This window comes from Cibotium barometz, chromosome 53, assembly GCF_041138505.1.
Source record: "Cibotium barometz isolate CiBa-2024 chromosome 53, ASM4113850v1, whole genome shotgun sequence".
NCBI lineage: Eukaryota > Viridiplantae > Streptophyta > Polypodiopsida > Cyatheales > Cibotiaceae > Cibotium > Cibotium barometz.
The window spans coordinates 3219076-3237954 of NC_141098.1; the positions used below are offsets into that span (position 1 = coordinate 3219076).

At 39.1% G+C, this 18879-nt stretch overlaps 1 protein-coding gene across 1 annotated transcript; it reads right to left on the reverse strand.

Moving 5' to 3' along the window:
• Window positions 1-13986: 13986 nt before the first annotated feature.
• LOC147608187 (putative E3 ubiquitin-protein ligase XERICO) lies at window positions 13987-15138 on the reverse strand. The gene is made up of 2 exons (XM_086789353.1): window positions 14902-15138; window positions 13987-14818 (listed from the first exon to the last, which is right to left on the reverse strand). Exon 2 carries the CDS (start codon window positions 14806-14808, stop codon window positions 14242-14244), a length of 567 nt encoding a protein of 188 aa, XP_086645479.1. The 5' UTR covers window positions 14809-14818; window positions 14902-15138; the 3' UTR covers window positions 13987-14241.
• Between the last annotated feature and the right edge of the window lie 3741 nt (window positions 15139-18879).

An 18879-nucleotide genomic window follows, 5' to 3' on the forward strand; every position in this document is an offset into this window, starting at 1 on the left:
GCTTGTTTGCATGCTATTAGATTTTTACATGCTAGATGGATGCTTATTTGCATAGGTTTGATTCTAGGTTATCCTCTTCCATGAGCTTCTAATTCCCCCACATTTTGTGAGAGAGCCCCAACAAAAAGGACCATCTCTTGTTGCCCTCCATGTAGGCATAGAGAGCTATCCCTTCACCTCTTTGGCAAAAGAGCGTTTTGATGTGACAAATAGAGTGAGGACACGATGGACGAGCTAGTGCACTTGCACAGGGGAGTTTGTAGATTGCAAATCTAAGGCAAGACACAACGAAACATGCTTTGGCAAGGCTACAGTAAGATCTTGACTTGAATATATTTGGCACCACTGGATGTGGACTAGCCTAGGGCTTTTAGCTCCATCCCATCCATCCACTCTAAGCTATTGTGCAATTACCCAATATTACCCGGTGTCAATTAGGAGGTCACACTCCAAAAAACATATGGTTTTGGAGCCATTGGATGTGTTTGATTATTGTGTTTGCTATTGATTTGAAGATGGTTTGCATAAGGGCATTCTAATTTCACCTATTGAAAAGAGCAAAACCATGGCTCATTAGTGATTTTCATAAAATTAGAGGACAAGAGGCTTAGATTTCATTCCTTTGAGCCAAGGAATAGCTTATCAATTATGACTAGCGGTGGAATCCACTCTAAAAACATGAGCATTAAGCTCCATTAGGGTGGGTTAGAGTGGGATAGTTAATTTGTGTTTATGTATTTCATAATTCTTCATATTTTTTCATGCATTGTTGGAATTGGTAGCGTAGATGCATGCTAAATCTTAAAAAATAACAATAAAATACTTAATTAGTTACATAACAACCATTGACTAGGATTAAGATCTCATCCATCACACCTCATCAAGTCTAAAATTTTGAAAAACCACCAAAAACTAGACCAAACAAGCTCTTGGGTAGGGGACATTAGCCCACACTTCCGTGCAAAAAGACATGAGTCTAGATAAGTGAGCCATGAGTCTAGACATGTGAGCTTTGAGACGTGATCTAGAGATAGTTGTACCTAACATTGTATGGACACGTGAGCTTTGAGATGTGATTCTACAAGACATAATTCTAGAGGCATATTCGAGATGTGATTCTAGAAGTAGCTATACCTAACATTGTACAGACCAATTATTAATGTCATAAGACTCATACATACGTACTTACTCATGTCTTTAGAAGATTTTCCTATCATACAATCTGTAAAACGGTTACAAATTCAAGGAAAATTACATCAGGGAATCAAAGTATAATTATCACCCAAGTGCACACTAACTCTATCATAAGCCCAGTTCTTAGATTTTTATGTCCTACATAGGCTGATCTCATAAAAAGGAAGCACGTGAGATGAGTTATACAAAATGGATGTGTGTCCTGTTAGAGTGGAGATCAATGTAGTAGCAACACACACATAGGTGTAGCAAGCAAGGAGAGAGAGATGGAAGCACAACACTTAAATAAGATTGATGAAAATGAGTGAAGTACAAGTGACATGATAAGGTCACTTACACACTCATAAGAGTGTGTACATATGCTCAGGGAAAAAACATCCTAAAGAGGAAAAAAGTGCCTCAACCCATTATTAGCCTACGTCCACACATCACTACCATATAGATGCTACATATCCCCCTCGTAGTCATGATGTACAAGGATCATGTGTCTGATCAATCTCCCAATGGCAATAAGCCAAAACTTTGCAAAAATCATCAAACTTCTCTCATGTGAGCCTTTGTTAACATATTTCCACATTATCGTGTGTAGAGACATAAACCATGCTAATCTCTCTTACAATGAGCCTCTCCCTGGCATAATGATAATGCACCTCAATGTGCTTTGTGTGAGCATGAAACACTCGGGTTCCTTGTGGTTAATGCACTCTGGTTGCCAGTGAGAAGATGGTTATTGCTGTCCAACACCAAGATCTACCAAAAGGCATATGAGCCATACACCCTCCACAATCGCCTATAAAAGCTACCCAAATCTATCATCTCAAATGACACATGTAATTTAGCCTCAGGACTATGCATAAACCTCATAAACTGGGAGACTCCAAACTGAATGTCTAGCCTTATATTACATAGATAGATGAGGCACCCAACAACCTAGTGATAAAGTGATGCATTAAATGGTTCACTTGCATCCTAGAAACGAAGCCTAGCATGTGTGTCTACTGATGTAGCAACATGCTTATTATCTTTAAGATAAATGGTGTAAGCAGCCTCTGTGTGTACTTTGATTGTAACATCACATTACTTAAACTATATGCCTAAATAATAATGCAACAAGCCCAAATCTATCATCTCAAATGACATATCTAATTCAACCTTAAAGGCTAAAATCTTATCCTCATTAGGGCCTGTGAGAGCAACATTTCATCAACGTATTAAACGATGACCAAAAAACAATCTTTACTCTATACATCGAGGGTACTCTTAGTTGGACTGTTGTAAAGGCCATTTGTAATCAAGTATGTGTTTATCTTCTCATACCATGCTTTGAGAGCTATATAAATCTTTTCTTAACTTGCACACGTTAGATTTATGTCCCTTCTCAATAAAACCATGAGGCTGAGATACATGAACCTCCTCATGCAAGTCACCATTAAGAAGGCAGTCTTGATATCCAATTGATGTATATTCCAACCATGATGCACTACCAATGCAATAATACACTTGATTGTAGTCATATGATGAGACGGGATGTAAATGTCTCATCATAATCTATGGCCTTCTCTCAAGCATAACCCTTTGTAATAGGACTTGCCTTGTAGCACGATAATGCTACCCTCAGCAGCTTTATGCTTTATCTTATAAGCCCACTTCATCCCAATGGCCTTTTTACCATAAGGCAAATCTGCAAAATACCCAATGTTATCTTTGAGGATTGAATGGTACTCATCATGCATGGCCTACATTCAATGATCATTTTCATGTCCTTCCTCAAAGGAAATAGGTTCCTCTTTATTGCTACACATACTAGCAATGAAAGCATGATCCACGAACGAATAAGATGCATGATGAGAACCTCCACGTGTCTTGCTAGGTAAAGGAGTAGCTAATTTTATCTCTCGCAATGTTTGCACCAGTTGTTTTAGGCATACTGGTGAATGCCTATATGGTTTCACTTTCCTGCCTACAAATAACTAATCCTTGACATAAAATGCAAATATGCTAAACTACTTTGCAAGTACTATCAATGCCCATTGAATGCAACCAATATGGCTGCCAATAGATCATTGATAATGATCTATTGGCAACCAAAATGGCTGAGATCATTGATGATGATGGAAACCTACAAAGTGTATGAAAAATTATAGAGTAAGTGAAAGCTCAAAATTTATAAAAGCTTAGTGAGGCTTGGGTGTATCTATGAAACAACTTTCAAGTTATTAAAATTTATGGAATAAAACTTGATATATTTTCATCCATATTCCATTTACCATCTTCCCATTAAAGCAAAATTTGAACTTGCTTTGTCATTTTTGGAACTCCCCATTGATTGTTCCAATCTTGTCTTTAATAAACCATCATTAATATTACTATCATAATTTATTTCATTAATGTCAAATTATGCACTTGTGTTTTCACGTTCGAGAAATGATATTTAGCAGGAATGTAGAAACGTTTCCAAGAATCATGTTATATAATCTCGAGCTTTTAAAATTCAAGACTACAAATGTGTGTTTAAAGCTCATTCCCAAGGTTCTGATTTTAACATTAACAAGAATTCCCATGGGTTTGGAAGTGTTCCCATCTATAAGTTTCACTATTAGGTTAGTCGAGGGGTGGTTTTTCCTAAGACTTCCAACATTTCTTTTAGTAACAACGACGCTAACAGTTGCACCACCATCTAGGATTGTTGTTTCTTATTTTCCTTTGTACATGAGCAATAAAACTGCATTTAGATCATCACTCTCAAAGTATTGGTCCAATTTGCTCATTGGTACTTTTGTGGGATGAGCTTGTCTGATCATCACTATCATCATCTCGTTCATCCACTTTGGCTTGAAATTTACTCTCCATCCAATCTTTTAAATCCTTCCACAAATGCACATTTCCATGTAGGAGTGAGCATACTGGAGCTTATACTTGCAAAGATAAGAATGATGTCGACCTTGGAATATCACGGGCTAGACCTAGCAATTGCATAAGGAAATGTCATGGATCTCTTATTTGGTGGATGGTTCTAAATATGTGGAATCGTCTTCTATCACTCGAGAAAAGAGTGTGTCTTATCCCATAGGTAGTTTGTTTGAGCCTTATTTGGTATCTTTAACCCTTGCATCTAGAAGGGCTTTGGGTGGGTTCAGGGGGTCCTTAGTTGGTAAATCAAGGGCTTCTTGTCCAATCCATTCTGATGCTAAAGGTGGATTCACTTCTCACAGCTTTGGTGGATCATGGATCTCTTTAGTCTCTTGGGGTATAAGTGGCTCATACTTAGTCACTTGTCCAAGTAAGGGTTCAAAAGTCCTTGCAAATGTTTGACCAAATGTTGTGCCTATTTTATCTGCTCCTTTTCATAAATTGGATTGGGGTATTACAAGAGTTTTCCTAGAGGGTTATGTGACTTTTTTGGAGCTACAATTATAAGGTTTTTATCTTTTGGAATTAGTAACTTGTTGATTTCCTCTTGAGAGGCAAATGAAGCTAGATCTGAATCCTCATACTTGCTTTCTATAAAAACAATCTCTTTTCCCTTGCCTATCATTCTATCAATGCATTGCTTGGCGCTCTTTATAACCTTTCTCTTCATACAGTAAGCGCCTGCGAGACGAGGATGCAGGAGCTTATAGTAAGCTTACTGCTGCGGGGATGCAGTAAGCTACTGCGAGGATGCAGATGTTGAGCGTTCAAGGTGCTGGATGTAGGGGAGGGCATATTGTTGAATGTACTTAAGCAGCTCAACAGGCACCCATCGATCATTGGGGCAATGGGGAAAGGAGATGGAGTGGGGAGCCAAGTATTGCTCCATGTGGCAAACCACACAACTCTAGATTGGGGTGTGTGATTTATTGGGAGCCCCTCTTCTACATTGATTATTGTGTGTGAATGTGAGGGTTCAACCAATATTCCTTGGTGGATTGTAAATCCTTGCTTATGTTTCCTCAAGGAGGCGCTGGATTATGTATGAATAATCCCATTAAAGTAGTTGATATCTACCGTACTCTTAGACACATAGTGGGGTATTTAGCTTGGTGGCCCCTTCCATTTCTTGCTTCCTGACTTAGTTATGTTTCCCAAGAGTGCAATGATCCTATGCTCCATTGGTATAAAGATATGGGGTGATTTGAAGCATAATCTTTTGGGTCAATCTTGTCCTTATAATGGGTCTTGACCTTAAGAGCATCAAAACCCCCTCAATCCTCACACTATATAACAGCTCAAATTTCTTCTCATTCCAATATTTTTCTTGTTTTCTATTGTTGTTTTGTGGCTTTCACTTGGTGGTGGTAGCATGCAGGTAAGCTTGGTTTTTCTTTCTTTGAAATTTTCTATAATAATAAATAAATGTGTGTGTGTGTGTGTGTGTGAGAGAGAGAGAGAGAGAGAGAGAGAGAGAGAGAGAGAGAGAGAGAGAGAGAGAGAGAGAGAGAGAGTTTTAACAAACCAAAAAATGAAAAAGAGAGAGAAAAAGATTAATTTTTAAAAATAATTTAGCAAGTAAAAAAGAGAGGGAAAAAAAGAAAGAGAAAGATAGAGAAAAATAATTTAACAAGTAAAAAAGAGAGGGAAAAAAAGAAAGAGAAAGATAGAGAAAAAGAACAAAGAGAGATAAAAGAAGAAAGATTTTTTAAAATTATTACTATTATTATTATAAAAAAATAAAAGAGATTGAGAGAGACAAAAAGGGAGAGTAATGTGGGTTCTCTTCTTTTTTTCCCTTAATTATAAAAGAAAATAAACATGAAAGAGAGAAAAAAAGAGCATGTAATATGTGTGTATATGTGTTTATTTTAAACAAATTTAAAAAAAGTCAAGCCATGTTCACATGAAAAAGAATAAAAAGTAATTTATTGGATCTTAAATAGAAGAAAAATGAAAAGGAAGGGTGGAATTTTCTTGTCAAAGGCTATTAAAAAAAAGAAAACGTGAGTTAGAGGATGGAAAAAATAATGTAAAGAAGGATGAATGAGAGACATAAATATATAGGGAGGTAAGAAAATTGAGATTCAGCAGGTGCCAAAAGTCAACATCTCTCTTTTAGGCTTATGTCAAACCCCTCGTTAAGGTCTTATGTCAAACCCCTCTCCCTTCCCTTGAATGTTGTCCCACCTTTCTCTTACACTAGCCCCCACTAGGATTCCTCACTTCAATGCTCTTGGCCTTTAATGGATTGTGGAAAGAAGTGATTAAGGATTAACAAAAAATTAATCCTCTCACTAATTTTCCATCTTTTGATGCATGTTTTGGGCTCTCACTAATCTCAAGTGGTAAATGCGTTACATCAATGTGTCTTGCATTGAACAATGGAAGTAGAGTGTCGAATATGCCCACACTAGGATTCCTCGCTTCAATGCTCTTGGCCTTTAATGGATTGTGGAAAAAAGTGATTAAGGATTAACAAAAAATTAATCCTCACTAATTTTCCATATTTTGATGTATGTCTTGGGCTCTCACTAATCTTAAGTGGTAAATGCGCTACATCAATGTGTCCTGCATTGAACAATGGAAGTAGAGTGTTGTTGAATACGTCCTGCAAACATACATTTTGTAGTTTTTTACACGAAAGCAACGGTTGGATTACATCTTCCACATATACAACATCTCTACTCAATCACAAGAATCCGCTTGGTAGTAGGATGATAATCCTTACTTTCTATGCTATACTCCACAACAATACATTTAACAGCCTTATCATCAAGCTTGTTGTGAAATTGCTGAAGCACAAGTATATAAGTAAGACAACAAAAAATGTTTAAGTGAGCCACAGAGGGCAATGATGCTCAGTGCATTTTCCCAAGAATACAGCTCTCACAAACACGTTTGATAGGGCCTCAAGATGTGGCAACTCAGACAGCATGTCATGCATATGAAAATGCAATAAACTACCAAAGTTCAAGTGACCAAAGCGTACATGCCACAACTTAACATCACCCGTTGCCTTTGTGATAGAAACTGTACATACATCATGCTTTTGTCTCACATATACATTTAGATTGTAAAGGCCATCAGATAAAGTACCAGAAGCAATAGTTGTATTGCCATCACTGTGCGATCATGAACAATACATCTACCATCCACAAATTAGACCACTAAGCTAACCTTAATAACGGGTAGAGATAGACAACAAGTTCTTATTGATCCTTGGTACATATAACAAATGAGAGCATGATTGTTCCACCATTTGCAAGAGTGAGAACAATTTTACCAACTCCTTTTACATGATATGAGGAGTTGTTGCATATGTAACAATGTTTCCTTATGGAGAAAATTCAAGTGATGAAAACAGATTGCGGTGACCATTGTCAAAATACCAAACATGTACATCTGTAAGCCATACATACATCCTTATGCAAAGGTGTTCACCAAAATGAACACTTATCTTGCATGAGGAGAGAAGAAAGGGTCAATCTTCAGGGGCATGCACTTAGCCAACCCTATGAGGATTAACTCCTCAATGTGAAGCTAGGGGCTCACTCCACCACCACTTGTGTCACTCAAGTGGAGCTTCAATGTGCTAGGTAGCAAAGAGAGAAGGAGCTATGTAAATCTTAACCGAGATGGAGAGCGTAACCTACAAGCACGCACACAATCAAGCAAGCATCCATGCATACGTAAACAAGCTCACAACCATTACCACACAAGAGAGCAAGAGAGAAGAGAAAACTCAAAGGTGATAATGGAATTGTGTCCTTTCATATTTCTTCAAGTCACTTATATACAAGAGCTCACTTTTTATAATGGTTGGCTACCCATTTGACAATTGGGGGCCCAAAACTAATTATCTAGCTCTATGCACACTTAGGCTTTCTAGCTCATGGCTGCCATTACACATGCTGTAAGCTCGGTCATCCAATATCTTGTTTTACATAAAACGTGCTACATAAAGTGCAACTGCACTTTGGATAAAAAATAGTAGGACTAATGTTAACCAAATTGTGGTTAACATACCCCCTCCCTAATTCGGATTCCATCCTTAGAATTGGTGATGAAGCTTAGTGGCGATAATATAGGGAGTAGGTGTGTTGATGTGGGTTACTAGGGAGAGTGATGAAAGGCTTCATAGCTGGTTCAAAAGACCGTCTCCATCAAATATTTGAATGTTTGGAGTCGCCAGGCTAGCATCCATTGGATTCTTTCATAGTACCTGCCAAAGAGCTTCTTGCGGGTGGGTCCCTTGTTGATGTCGAAATCAAGCCCTTGGTAGCCTTCATAAAAGTGATGCCAGGTGGGAAACTCATCAACCAATAAGGTGATGATGAGGTTAAAGAACTTGATGGTTGTGGATTATTGCTGGATCTGGCACTTGCTCATAATTGGCATTGAAGGTTTTCATCTTGGCGATCATGATATCTTTTGTGTAAGGGCTATCGGAAGGGAGGGGACTGAACCATGGGAAGTTGAACTGTATCTTTGGAGTCTCTTGCTGCTCTTGTTTTGAAATAGGTCCCATTCCCATCATCAGCGTGTGGGGAGGTATGCTGGGTTGGTGTGGATATGATGCGGGGCCTTTCAGTACTCCAACTAGATGTGTGGTTTTAAAAGAAAGGGGCATATCTTGAGAGGTCGTTCTCCCATGAGATCGAAGGTGATGGGCCTTGTGTCTGGGTTGGGCCTCTTATATCTACCTCGTTGCCTTTACGGGTTCTGCTTCTTTCAGGCATCCTGCTTGGCGTTGATGTAGAGTCGTAGGACATTGATGTATATGATGTGTTACTTTGTAAGGTGCTCATGTTACAATTTTCAACCAAGCACGATCTTGATGGCTTGCTTGAACTCTGTGCGATCTAAGGGGTCGTGCCAATTAAGGGGATTAAGTGGGGAATCTACCTCCTCTTGGTCATGTGGTGGCTGTGAGGGGATTTCTCCTTCCTCATGGGGAATATCAAGAGGGACCTATTGGGTTCGGGGTTCTTGGAGTGGAAGGGCTGTCGATATAGAGGGTTGTGTATAGAGTGAGGCATAAACTAGGAAGGGTTGTGTATAGAGTGAGGCATCAACTAGGAAGGGTTGGCGTGTTGGTGATGAGGGTTTGTCTTGCTGGGGTGTCAGCGGGCCCAACCCAATGTAAAGACGGTGCGGCCCTTTTTTTAACGTTTTTGGCCTTAATGGGTTTACTAGTTCTGCACGCGAGATTACAAGTGCATGGGAAAAGTTGCATCATGTGCCTTAGTGCCCCCAAGTTTAGCAAGAGGGGATGTCACATACACGCCTTAATCTGGTGTGACGTGGACATATTTCCCACTTGCAACCGCCTTTAAGCAAGATTATGGGCAAAATATGGTATGATTTAGGCAATTTTGTGATAACCCAATAGGAGCTATGTCAACCAATATGAAAATGTTTAATGAGAACTCATGGCTGACCAACAGATGACCTACTATCAAATTCCAATGTAAAGGTGGGTCAACTTCAAGTCAAGGGTCTCTTGGAATGATTGCATTATTCAAAGATAAGAGTTTGTAGTGCCCAATCCCTTGGTGACACATGACACTTAGATCGAAAAAAGGCAATTCTCATGAGCATTAGTGCATGCGTACGTGGAGAACAACAAAACCAATCTCTGTAATGTATCTAGCTAGGTTTTCACATCATGCATGACTCTAATCTAAGAGAATATTTGTAGGTTCATTGTATATATTCATGCTTTGGCAATATACACTATTTCAGGTCTTTTTGCTAGGCTATAAGCACTACAACTGGATCTAAAGAAGGCAATTTTCATGAGCATTAGTGCATGCTCATGTGGAGAACAACAAAACCAACCTTGGTAACCTTTTTTTATGCATGTAGCTAGGTTTGCACATCATGGAGTACTCAAATCCAAGTGGATTCATTGTTTATGTTCATGTTTTGGAAATATACATTGGTTTAGGTCTTTGTGGTCTTCTCTTGTGTATGTAATTGATTAGTGTTAATCTCTTTGTGCTTAGCATTAATCTTGCTTAGCTTCTGCACCCATGTTACAAGAGAAATTTTTTTAATGCATGTAGCTAGGTTTGCACATCTCATAGATGACTCAAATCTCAATGCAGATATGTGGTATGTTAATGTTTTGGCAAATATACGGTAGTTTAGGTCTTTGTGGTATAGAATTGATTAGCGTTAATCTTCATGTGCTTAATATATATTAAGCTTACTTAGCTTCAGTAGCCATGTTACAAGAGAAAAAATTTAGTGCTCTACAACCCTATTGTTTTGCTACTCCTCCTTTTGCTAGTTGGCTAGCCCTAACAGACTCTAGCTTCTAAGGCTACATTTTGGAGCCCACTTGTGAAGGTCCGTTTCTAACATTCATTCCACCTGTTTCCACTACCATTGTTGGTTCCTATGATTGATTCCCTAGTACTCTCTTTTGGATCACCCCAGCTTCAACTTGCAACCTTTGGTCTTCAAAGATTTACAAGCACTTGCTTCAGATACCTTCACCTTGGTCTTTACCATGGGTTCTATCACATGCACAAATGTGGACTTAACCCTCTCTTTTGGCTACGATTAGGAGCCTTTTTAGGCATTTACCAGTTCTTTTTATGGGATTTTTGGTAATTTGTTGTCCGAGACCTGGCCGACAACGGTCAGGTATAGATGGGGGCAGTTCCATGAGCTTATAAATAGGCAAGTGCAGTTTAGTCAATACTATTCATCTGATCCCTCATGTGTGAGACAGGTCATAGGCATAGATGTTACCTTTTGAAGGTGATGATTGGCTAGGACCTATGTACACCTTGATACATATATATAGAAAACAATGTTTTAGCAATATATATCTCTTTTCTCTTTGTTCATCTTTGCATTTTTGCATAGTTCTTAAGGCAAGCCATTCTTTCGCATGTTACATTAGTATCAGACCCTGGTGGAAATCGTAGAGAATTGGTGCAGATTTGGAAAACGCATAGTACAATGGTGGATGTTTTTGGTCTAGATAGGAGAATGCAACCATGTGGTTTTTCAATATCAAGTACCCCGATGGTGTCATAATAAGCGCAACCAAGGGTCATAGAGCCCCCAGGTGGGCATCATGGGGTATGAAGCCCGCTCAGCCCAACAACCATGGTACAAGGATGAAGGGAGGAACAAGAGGTTGTAGGTTTCGAAAAAGGGATCTAACTCTCAGCCCAAGAAACGTACAAGGCTTCAACCCAAGAAACGTACAAGGAGAGGACAAGAAGAACAAGTGCACGCATAACATAGCATTAGAGATGGAGCAATCCACATTTGCAAGAGAAGGTTTTCAAGACAAGATCCAAGTGGTCGGAAGTGTCCCATGTTTTGGAGCAGGATGCCAAGGATGGAGTAAAGGGATGATGTCAATCATCCAAGATCAGTTGGATTCTTGTCATCAAGGTCAACAAGAGAGGATGTCACATGCACCTCCATTTTGGCTATGATTAGGAACCTTTTAGGCATTTACCAGTTCTTTTGATGGGATTTTTGGTAATTTGTTGTCTAAGGACCTGGCATGGGTACGAGTAGGGGTAGTTCCATGAGCCTATAAATAGGTAAGTGTAGTTCAATGAGTATTCATCTGATCCCTCATAGGTTGGACAGGTCATAGGCATAGATGTTACCTTTTGGAGGCCATGATTGGCTAGGATCTATGCACATCTTGATACACATACAAAAAACATTGTTTCAGCAACATCTCTCTCTTTTCTCTCTGTTCGTCTTTGAGTTCTTGCATAGTTCTTAAGACATGCAGTTCTTCTGCGTGTTACAGGCTCATAGGAACAAGTTGTGGACATAGATGTGTCAAATATCAAGACTCGCAGCTGCCATTTGCTGGAGCTCCAAACAAGATTCACATGGAGTACCCACTGATTATCAACCCTATCAACGGGTGAAGAATTGAAGCCCACACATCTATTAATGAAGCACGTGACAATTAAAAAGAAAACTAACCATGAGTTTAACTTTGTTTCACACAATTCTGCCTCCACAACATCGAACACCCGCTCCCAATTGGCCACTTTAGGTGGTAGAAATGGAAAGCATAAGCATAATAAATAAGCACTAGCCATGTTTTTACACAATTTCCTTCACCAAATAGCTGCATTCTGTACTCAAACTCAACCTCGTGATCCATACAATACTTTGCATAGCACACATGTACCGCATGAGTGTTTAGTACGCCATACAAAATGCACAAGCTTCTATATAAATTTGAAATTCCTATTTGTCCTAGACCTTACTAGACAGGCCCCTATTCCTCATTCAGGCATCCCATATGCTTTCCCATACCACATGCACACATTCAGTGTATACAATTGTATTCAATATACCATATTCTATACTTAATACTATTCAAATTAGAAAAATAGTGTCATACTTAATGTAACTTATCTTACCAGTACTTCCCATACTTGTGATATGTACCTATCGTTTTTTTAAAAATGGGAAGTAGGTATTGTATTACTATATCATATCATATCAGACTATATACATTAACACCCTGATAACATTAGGTATGACAGTTTTTCAAGTGCTTGATGGACTGTTGTAGCTAACGTTTCTAACCACCTTGCATCACCTACTCCAAAATAGGCAGTGCATGACGAGACTTTGCATGAAGTGTTGATCCCACCCTGTTTATTGGAAAATTGCCTGCCAATTATTGCTGCATCACAGATTGAGCAGCATCTGCATCCTACCATGTGGAACACATGGACAAAGAAAACTAACAGCTGCATTTCCCTTCAGACATTGATAACCTGTATAGGCTTGCCACTGCATTATGCTACTTCTTTATAACCCCCACTCTTACTACAAGCACCTGTCACTGATTTTGCTACCTTTGTCCGATAACCAGTATATTCATTATCACATTTTTCTTCTTCCCCCAATACTGCAGACCTGGCAAAATATGGTTCAGATTACAAGTGTAGGGACCTTGCTATCCCAGTGTAAACCAAGCTCCAAGCTCTGGGGTCGGAAAAGAACTATATTGATTGTAACAGTTAAAGGGGCATTGCATCATCATCAATTTGAAAAAAAACACTTTGTAAGTACCAAGTGAAGATGCTACCAAATGGTAACTGAACTGTTCAGTTTTGACAATGTGTCCCAAAAAAAGGTTGAAAGTAATAAGTACACCATGTCAAGCCTTATATTACCCACCTGATCATGCCCTACTAAATTGAATTTCTGGATAATCATGGCTAAATTCAGATTTGAAGCATAGAAAGGAAGGAAATCCAAGCTAATCTCGATAATAAATTTTTCCTAAACATCGTCCCAAAGATGAGACCACATAAGAAGTTCTTGGTAAGGCTGTCCAAAATAATACCCTCTAAACTCAAGATAGTTGAGTAAAGAGGAGATGATGATGTAGCATGTATTGGCCTAGAAATCTGGCCATATAGATCTTTTACAAAAAAAGAAAAAGCATAAGTTTGAAGCACAATGCCCTCAATACTGTGAGCATTAATTATGCATCATTACCATTGCACAATGATAAAATTCATACAAATGTCCTACATACCATGCTTTCTGACTCAAAACAGCATACATAAGTGAAAGGCTAGCTGCAAGGTCAATTTGAGCTTTTGACCACCTATTTCCTGGCACACATAGCAATGATGCGCTCCCCTCCTCACTCCCCTTAAAACAAGGAAAAGACCTCACAATTAATACCTGCCTCCTATGTGCAAATTTGATACCAGACTCAAGACTTATTTCGTCTGCTTATGCTGCATTGTAGCTCTCTGCAGTACAAAAAATAACAACTATACTGCAGAAACAACCAGGTAAAATCCTGGCACCTGCTGTGATACTCTAAACAAAGAAAAAAAGGAATACGTACGATAGGCAACATAAAGCATATATTTACAGCTCACACATTGTTTACAGGGTGTAACTGGTTACTGCCTTCGTTTCTTTAACTTGAAATGGTAAGGTCATATAAGTTCAAAGGCTCCAGAATGAGTGGGGACATGAGATCAGGGTCCCGAAACAGGGCGGCAGAGTCCTAGAGCACGGCCGGTTATTCGCCGCCAAGTCTAAACACTAGGAGCACTATGGAGTCACAAGAGAGGGCCCTAACTATGGGGATGCCATCAGCTTTCAAGTTTGCCACCAGAGGCCATGGAATGCAGAGCCGTGGAAGGAGGAGAACCAGAGGATGAGCTCCTCGACGAGCTCCTGCTCACGTCTGCGATACCTCCAAGTGAGGTCTTCCGAGATGAGGGAGGATCTGCAGAGTGGGCATGTGGTTTGTTGGTGGTCCAGCCATTTGTCTATGCAGCCTTGATGGAACACGTGGTTGCAGCGGGGCAAAAGATGGATGTCATCCCCTTTTACAAAATCCAACAGACAGACGGCACACTGTACGGCATGCTCTAGTGTTTCGTCGCTGTCGGACATAGCTGGATCGTAGCTTGCGACGGGGAGAGATGAACGGATTTCTTCCCACATGGACGGAAGGACAAGGCCGGAGCTTACCATGGATTCTTCCGGCGCAAGCGGCGTCAAGGCAGGGTCCGTCTCCTCTGTGCCGGAATCTCGCCTCATTCCGAAGATTCGCAGCACCGATTTCAGAGCCTCCTTGACGGCAGCCATGGAGAGGGCCGTGTTGATCATCAGAATGGCAAAGAGTCCGGCGGAAACGTTCGAAAAGCCGGGGAAACCCATTGCGAAAGGCCTGCAAAGGAAGACGGTTGCTAACATTTTCTTTCCGAAAGGGTGGTAAGGAAAGAGGTGAGGGTGTCGCAGAGATGAACTCACCTCCGTTGGTTGTCGGAGGGTGTAGCCGGCACTGGTTGGTTACAGGAGGCGTGCTCCCAATGATGTGAAGGAGCATGTAACAGCCCCAATTCTGCATGCGAAAGGACGAATGTGAGCTCCACAAACCCTAATTTGCACAGAGAAGGAGGTGGTCGAAGCTCAAGAATGTGTGTGCGTGTGTTGGAGCGCCGGGGAGGGGGAAGGGGGCGTGTGGAGAGAGGGGGATGGGTGTGTGTGAGAGAGGGCGCGTATTGAGAGCGAGAGAGAGAGAGAGAGAGAAGGGACGTGTGCGTGCGTGTGTGAGAGAGGCAGGGGCGTGTGCCTGTGTGTGTAAGGGACCAATTCTACCACCTTCCTTATAATAAAGTTCAAACCCATACATTTTACAATCACCTTACCTAAGGTATATCCTTACTACTTGGGGTGCATTCACCATCGAAATCATTGCCAGATATATATATATATCCATTCTAGACCCTCTGGATGCATCCTATGAACCTAACCTATTCCGAGTACCAAAATCTCTCACTGGTTTCAAAGAACTCGCAGAGCAATCATAATCCTTGCATATCACTTTGGTAAGGACATGCCTGTTTTTCAAAACACTTCCTTGATGCGTTCAAGCAAACTAAACCACTCAGTGTTTCAATCAACTTACATATACGAATCACAATCTCCAAATGCTATATTGATAAGGGCATGCAACACTTGATTTGGGGAGTTCACAATTTGCATCCTCTCAATCGCTTTGAATATAAGCGACAAATGGCATTAATTCCCTTTCTCTAAAGGTCTTATAAAAATGATATGGATGATAAACGTTATTACCAAAAGCTGGAATATTGAACATGGTTATACAAAATTTCTTACACTCAAAGACATATTGTATAAGTTTGTTCTATTGGCTTAGTTTCACAAAACAAGCACTAAAACAAAAAGATTCTAATTTTCTTCTATGCTATATTCAAAGTTAACATGAGGACACAATATGTGGATCTCCAAGTTTAAAGAAGAAATGTTTATTTTTTTAGTATACAACTATTAATATAGGGGTTGCTAGCATACTTTCACAAAGTATTTAGTTTAGCATACATACATATTTTCATGAATATGTGTGTGCACACGACGCACATGTGTGTGCATGTGTGTAAGAATTAGCAATAAGTTAATTTTAATTATGTTTCTTTGTTATTTTTACATTTGTAAAACTTTTCCATATCTATGTCCATTGGGATTCAATGTATAAATACTAACAAAATATTCACTAAAAGTGCACTTTATGCTTGATTTGTGGACACAAACATCACATGTGAGAAGTCAAAAGGTATTGATATTATTGGTTTTGGTTTATTAATTATCTACTAAATCAAGGTTTTTATTACTCATCTTGTTAAGTCCAATTGGTTTGAGAGTACGACGTATGCGGCATAAGTGGCATGAGTGCAGCACCTCTCACTAGTTCCAAATAAAAGCCTGTTAAAATTTGTGGTGATGGGACATTATGAGTTATAAAAGGACTATAGTCCTTGATGCTTGTGTGCTGAAATCTGTGGTGATGGGCATTCCTTGTACTGGATGCATGTGTATTGAAATTTGTGGTAATGGGCATTCCTTGTATTGTGTGTTGAAATTTGTGGTGACGGACATCTTGTGTTTTAGGGAGAGTATTGTCCTTATATCATGTGTGCAAAGATCTAAAAGGCCTAATGCTATTTAAAGTTTGGTGAAAGTAAGTCATGAAAGAAGGTGAAAAGGAGTACAGGTTCCTAATGTAAGCAATGATGTCATGGGCACATGGGTTGATGGTAAGAATCAAGGGATGCTTGAGAGAGTCGAAGAGATAATTGATGATTTAGATGCGTCTATTTGGAACTATAAAATGATGTATTTCCTTTCTCTCATTTACACACTTCTAAGTACGAGATTGGATATGCAATAAAGCTTTGATCATTTATTTATCATTGTGCTAGTTGTAATTAGTATTTATGAATATTTTCCTTAATCAAATGTGGAGCCATTCATTTGTTATGATTTACCTACCTAACATTTGAACAGTCTTACCTCACCAAGAGTTGTATTGAATTATGATAAGAGTTAAGATGTCACATCAAAACCATATTAGTTCTCTACATTAAATAGCTAAAGACTGATTTATAATTCAATAATTTTTTAAACTACATTAATTTCCTCAGCGTTCTTTTTAAAACCCATGTTACTTTTTGAAACTATATCTCTTTTTCATATGCAATTGTCCATGTAAAGTAAGAATACATGCTTTAAGAGTATATATAAGATCAAATAGGATATAAATGTAGGAAGGTGCATGCAAGTATTATATTAGGTTGATTGCTATAAATTTTACAACACTCCCAAATTGATTTCAAAACAGGACATAGTCCAAGTTCTATGTTATGCATGACAACCTCCCTTCCTCTCTCTCTCTCTCTCTCTCTCTCTCTCTCTCTCTCTCTCTCTCTCTCTCTCTCTCTCTCTCTCTCTCTCTCTCTCTCACACACACACACACACACACACACACACACACACATGAATGCACGTGCATGCATGCACATATGTAGGTGTGTGCGTGCGTGCCCGCGTGCGCGCGCGCGCGCACACACACACACACACAAAACATAAACAACCACATCCATAAATAATTATATTTGTAACCTATACTTCTTAGCATTAATCTTGATTATGGTTATTCAACATGCTTACACGATAATAATCATGCTATGAATTAAAAAGGTTCCACACCTAATTTATGTACTTGAGAAGTTCTTGCTACTTAATATTGATATAATTCAAGTTTGGAAACCCATTGGAGTTATTACGTAGGATTTTCCATTTTATGGACTTTAAAATAACAAACTAATTTTATGTTTTTTTATATCTATAATAAACATTGCCATTGAGATAATCTAGTTTATTAGTTTGAAGGTGTGCAAGTGACTAGTTTTATAAAACTGTTATGCTAATGAAGCATATACATGTTTCTCTTTAAATGTGTGAGAATTTCCTTAGCATAGATACAAAATGTTAAACTTTTCCACCCTAGTGGGTATGTCTTGGTCACCTTCTCACATTAATTTCTTTGTATGAACTATTTACTCATATTTATTCACATTTCATAAACCATTTTCTTTGCATAAAATGTTGATTCATGTTTGTTCACTTCATCCTTGAATATTTTTCTTCATTACATTTTTTCAAATAGCCTCTTTACTCAATCATGTTTTTGTAAATGAATAATTTATGTTTGAATTGTTATTCGATACGTGGCTAGTCTGAGTAGTTCTTGGCACACATTTTCCACGAGCAACCATCTCTCGCACTATCTGATCCTCCTCTAACAATTGAAATCTACCAACCCTTGAGGTCCATGCCTCACTAGACCCATCATATGTCTCCGAGTATGGGACTAGGGTTCACACCCTTGGTGACTCCTATTTTCCCAGTGAGAGTAGTCCTTTACCAACCACCGCAAGTACTCAACAAACCTTGTACCCTGTAGATGCTGAAACTTTAATAAAAATCTACTAGAAGCTCATGAACCAGTGTTATTAATCCTAAATACAACTCAACAAGTCCATTTCAGCATGTTTTCCACAATCAAAATCCACGGGGTGTGAGTTCCAAATGCTATGTAGGAGGCCCTAGAACTATATATCCAATTTAAAACAATGACCTAATACCTATTTCCAGACCAAAACACCTATACACTACTTCCCCCCCAAGGTAGTTGACTAGCCCTATACATAACCTGAATGCAGTCAATCTAGTCCCACCAAGCTAGTGTAGCAGTCTACTACCATGGTATTGCTCTCAAACAAGTCGACCAACTAGGATGCGCTTTCACAAGTAAGCAACTTTGTAGTTTCCCACAAGTCAATTTATTCTAGATTAAATTAGGGTTTCCCAATTAGGAAACTCATTTTTGGGATTACTCTTGCCAAATCGGGTTGTCTAGGTGGGCAC

Excerpts from the sequence above, each read along its gene's own strand:
- LOC147608187 (XM_086789353.1), bottom strand. The coding sequence starts at position 14,808 with ATGGGTTTCCCCGGCTTTTCGAACGTTTCCGCCGGACTCTTTGCCATT.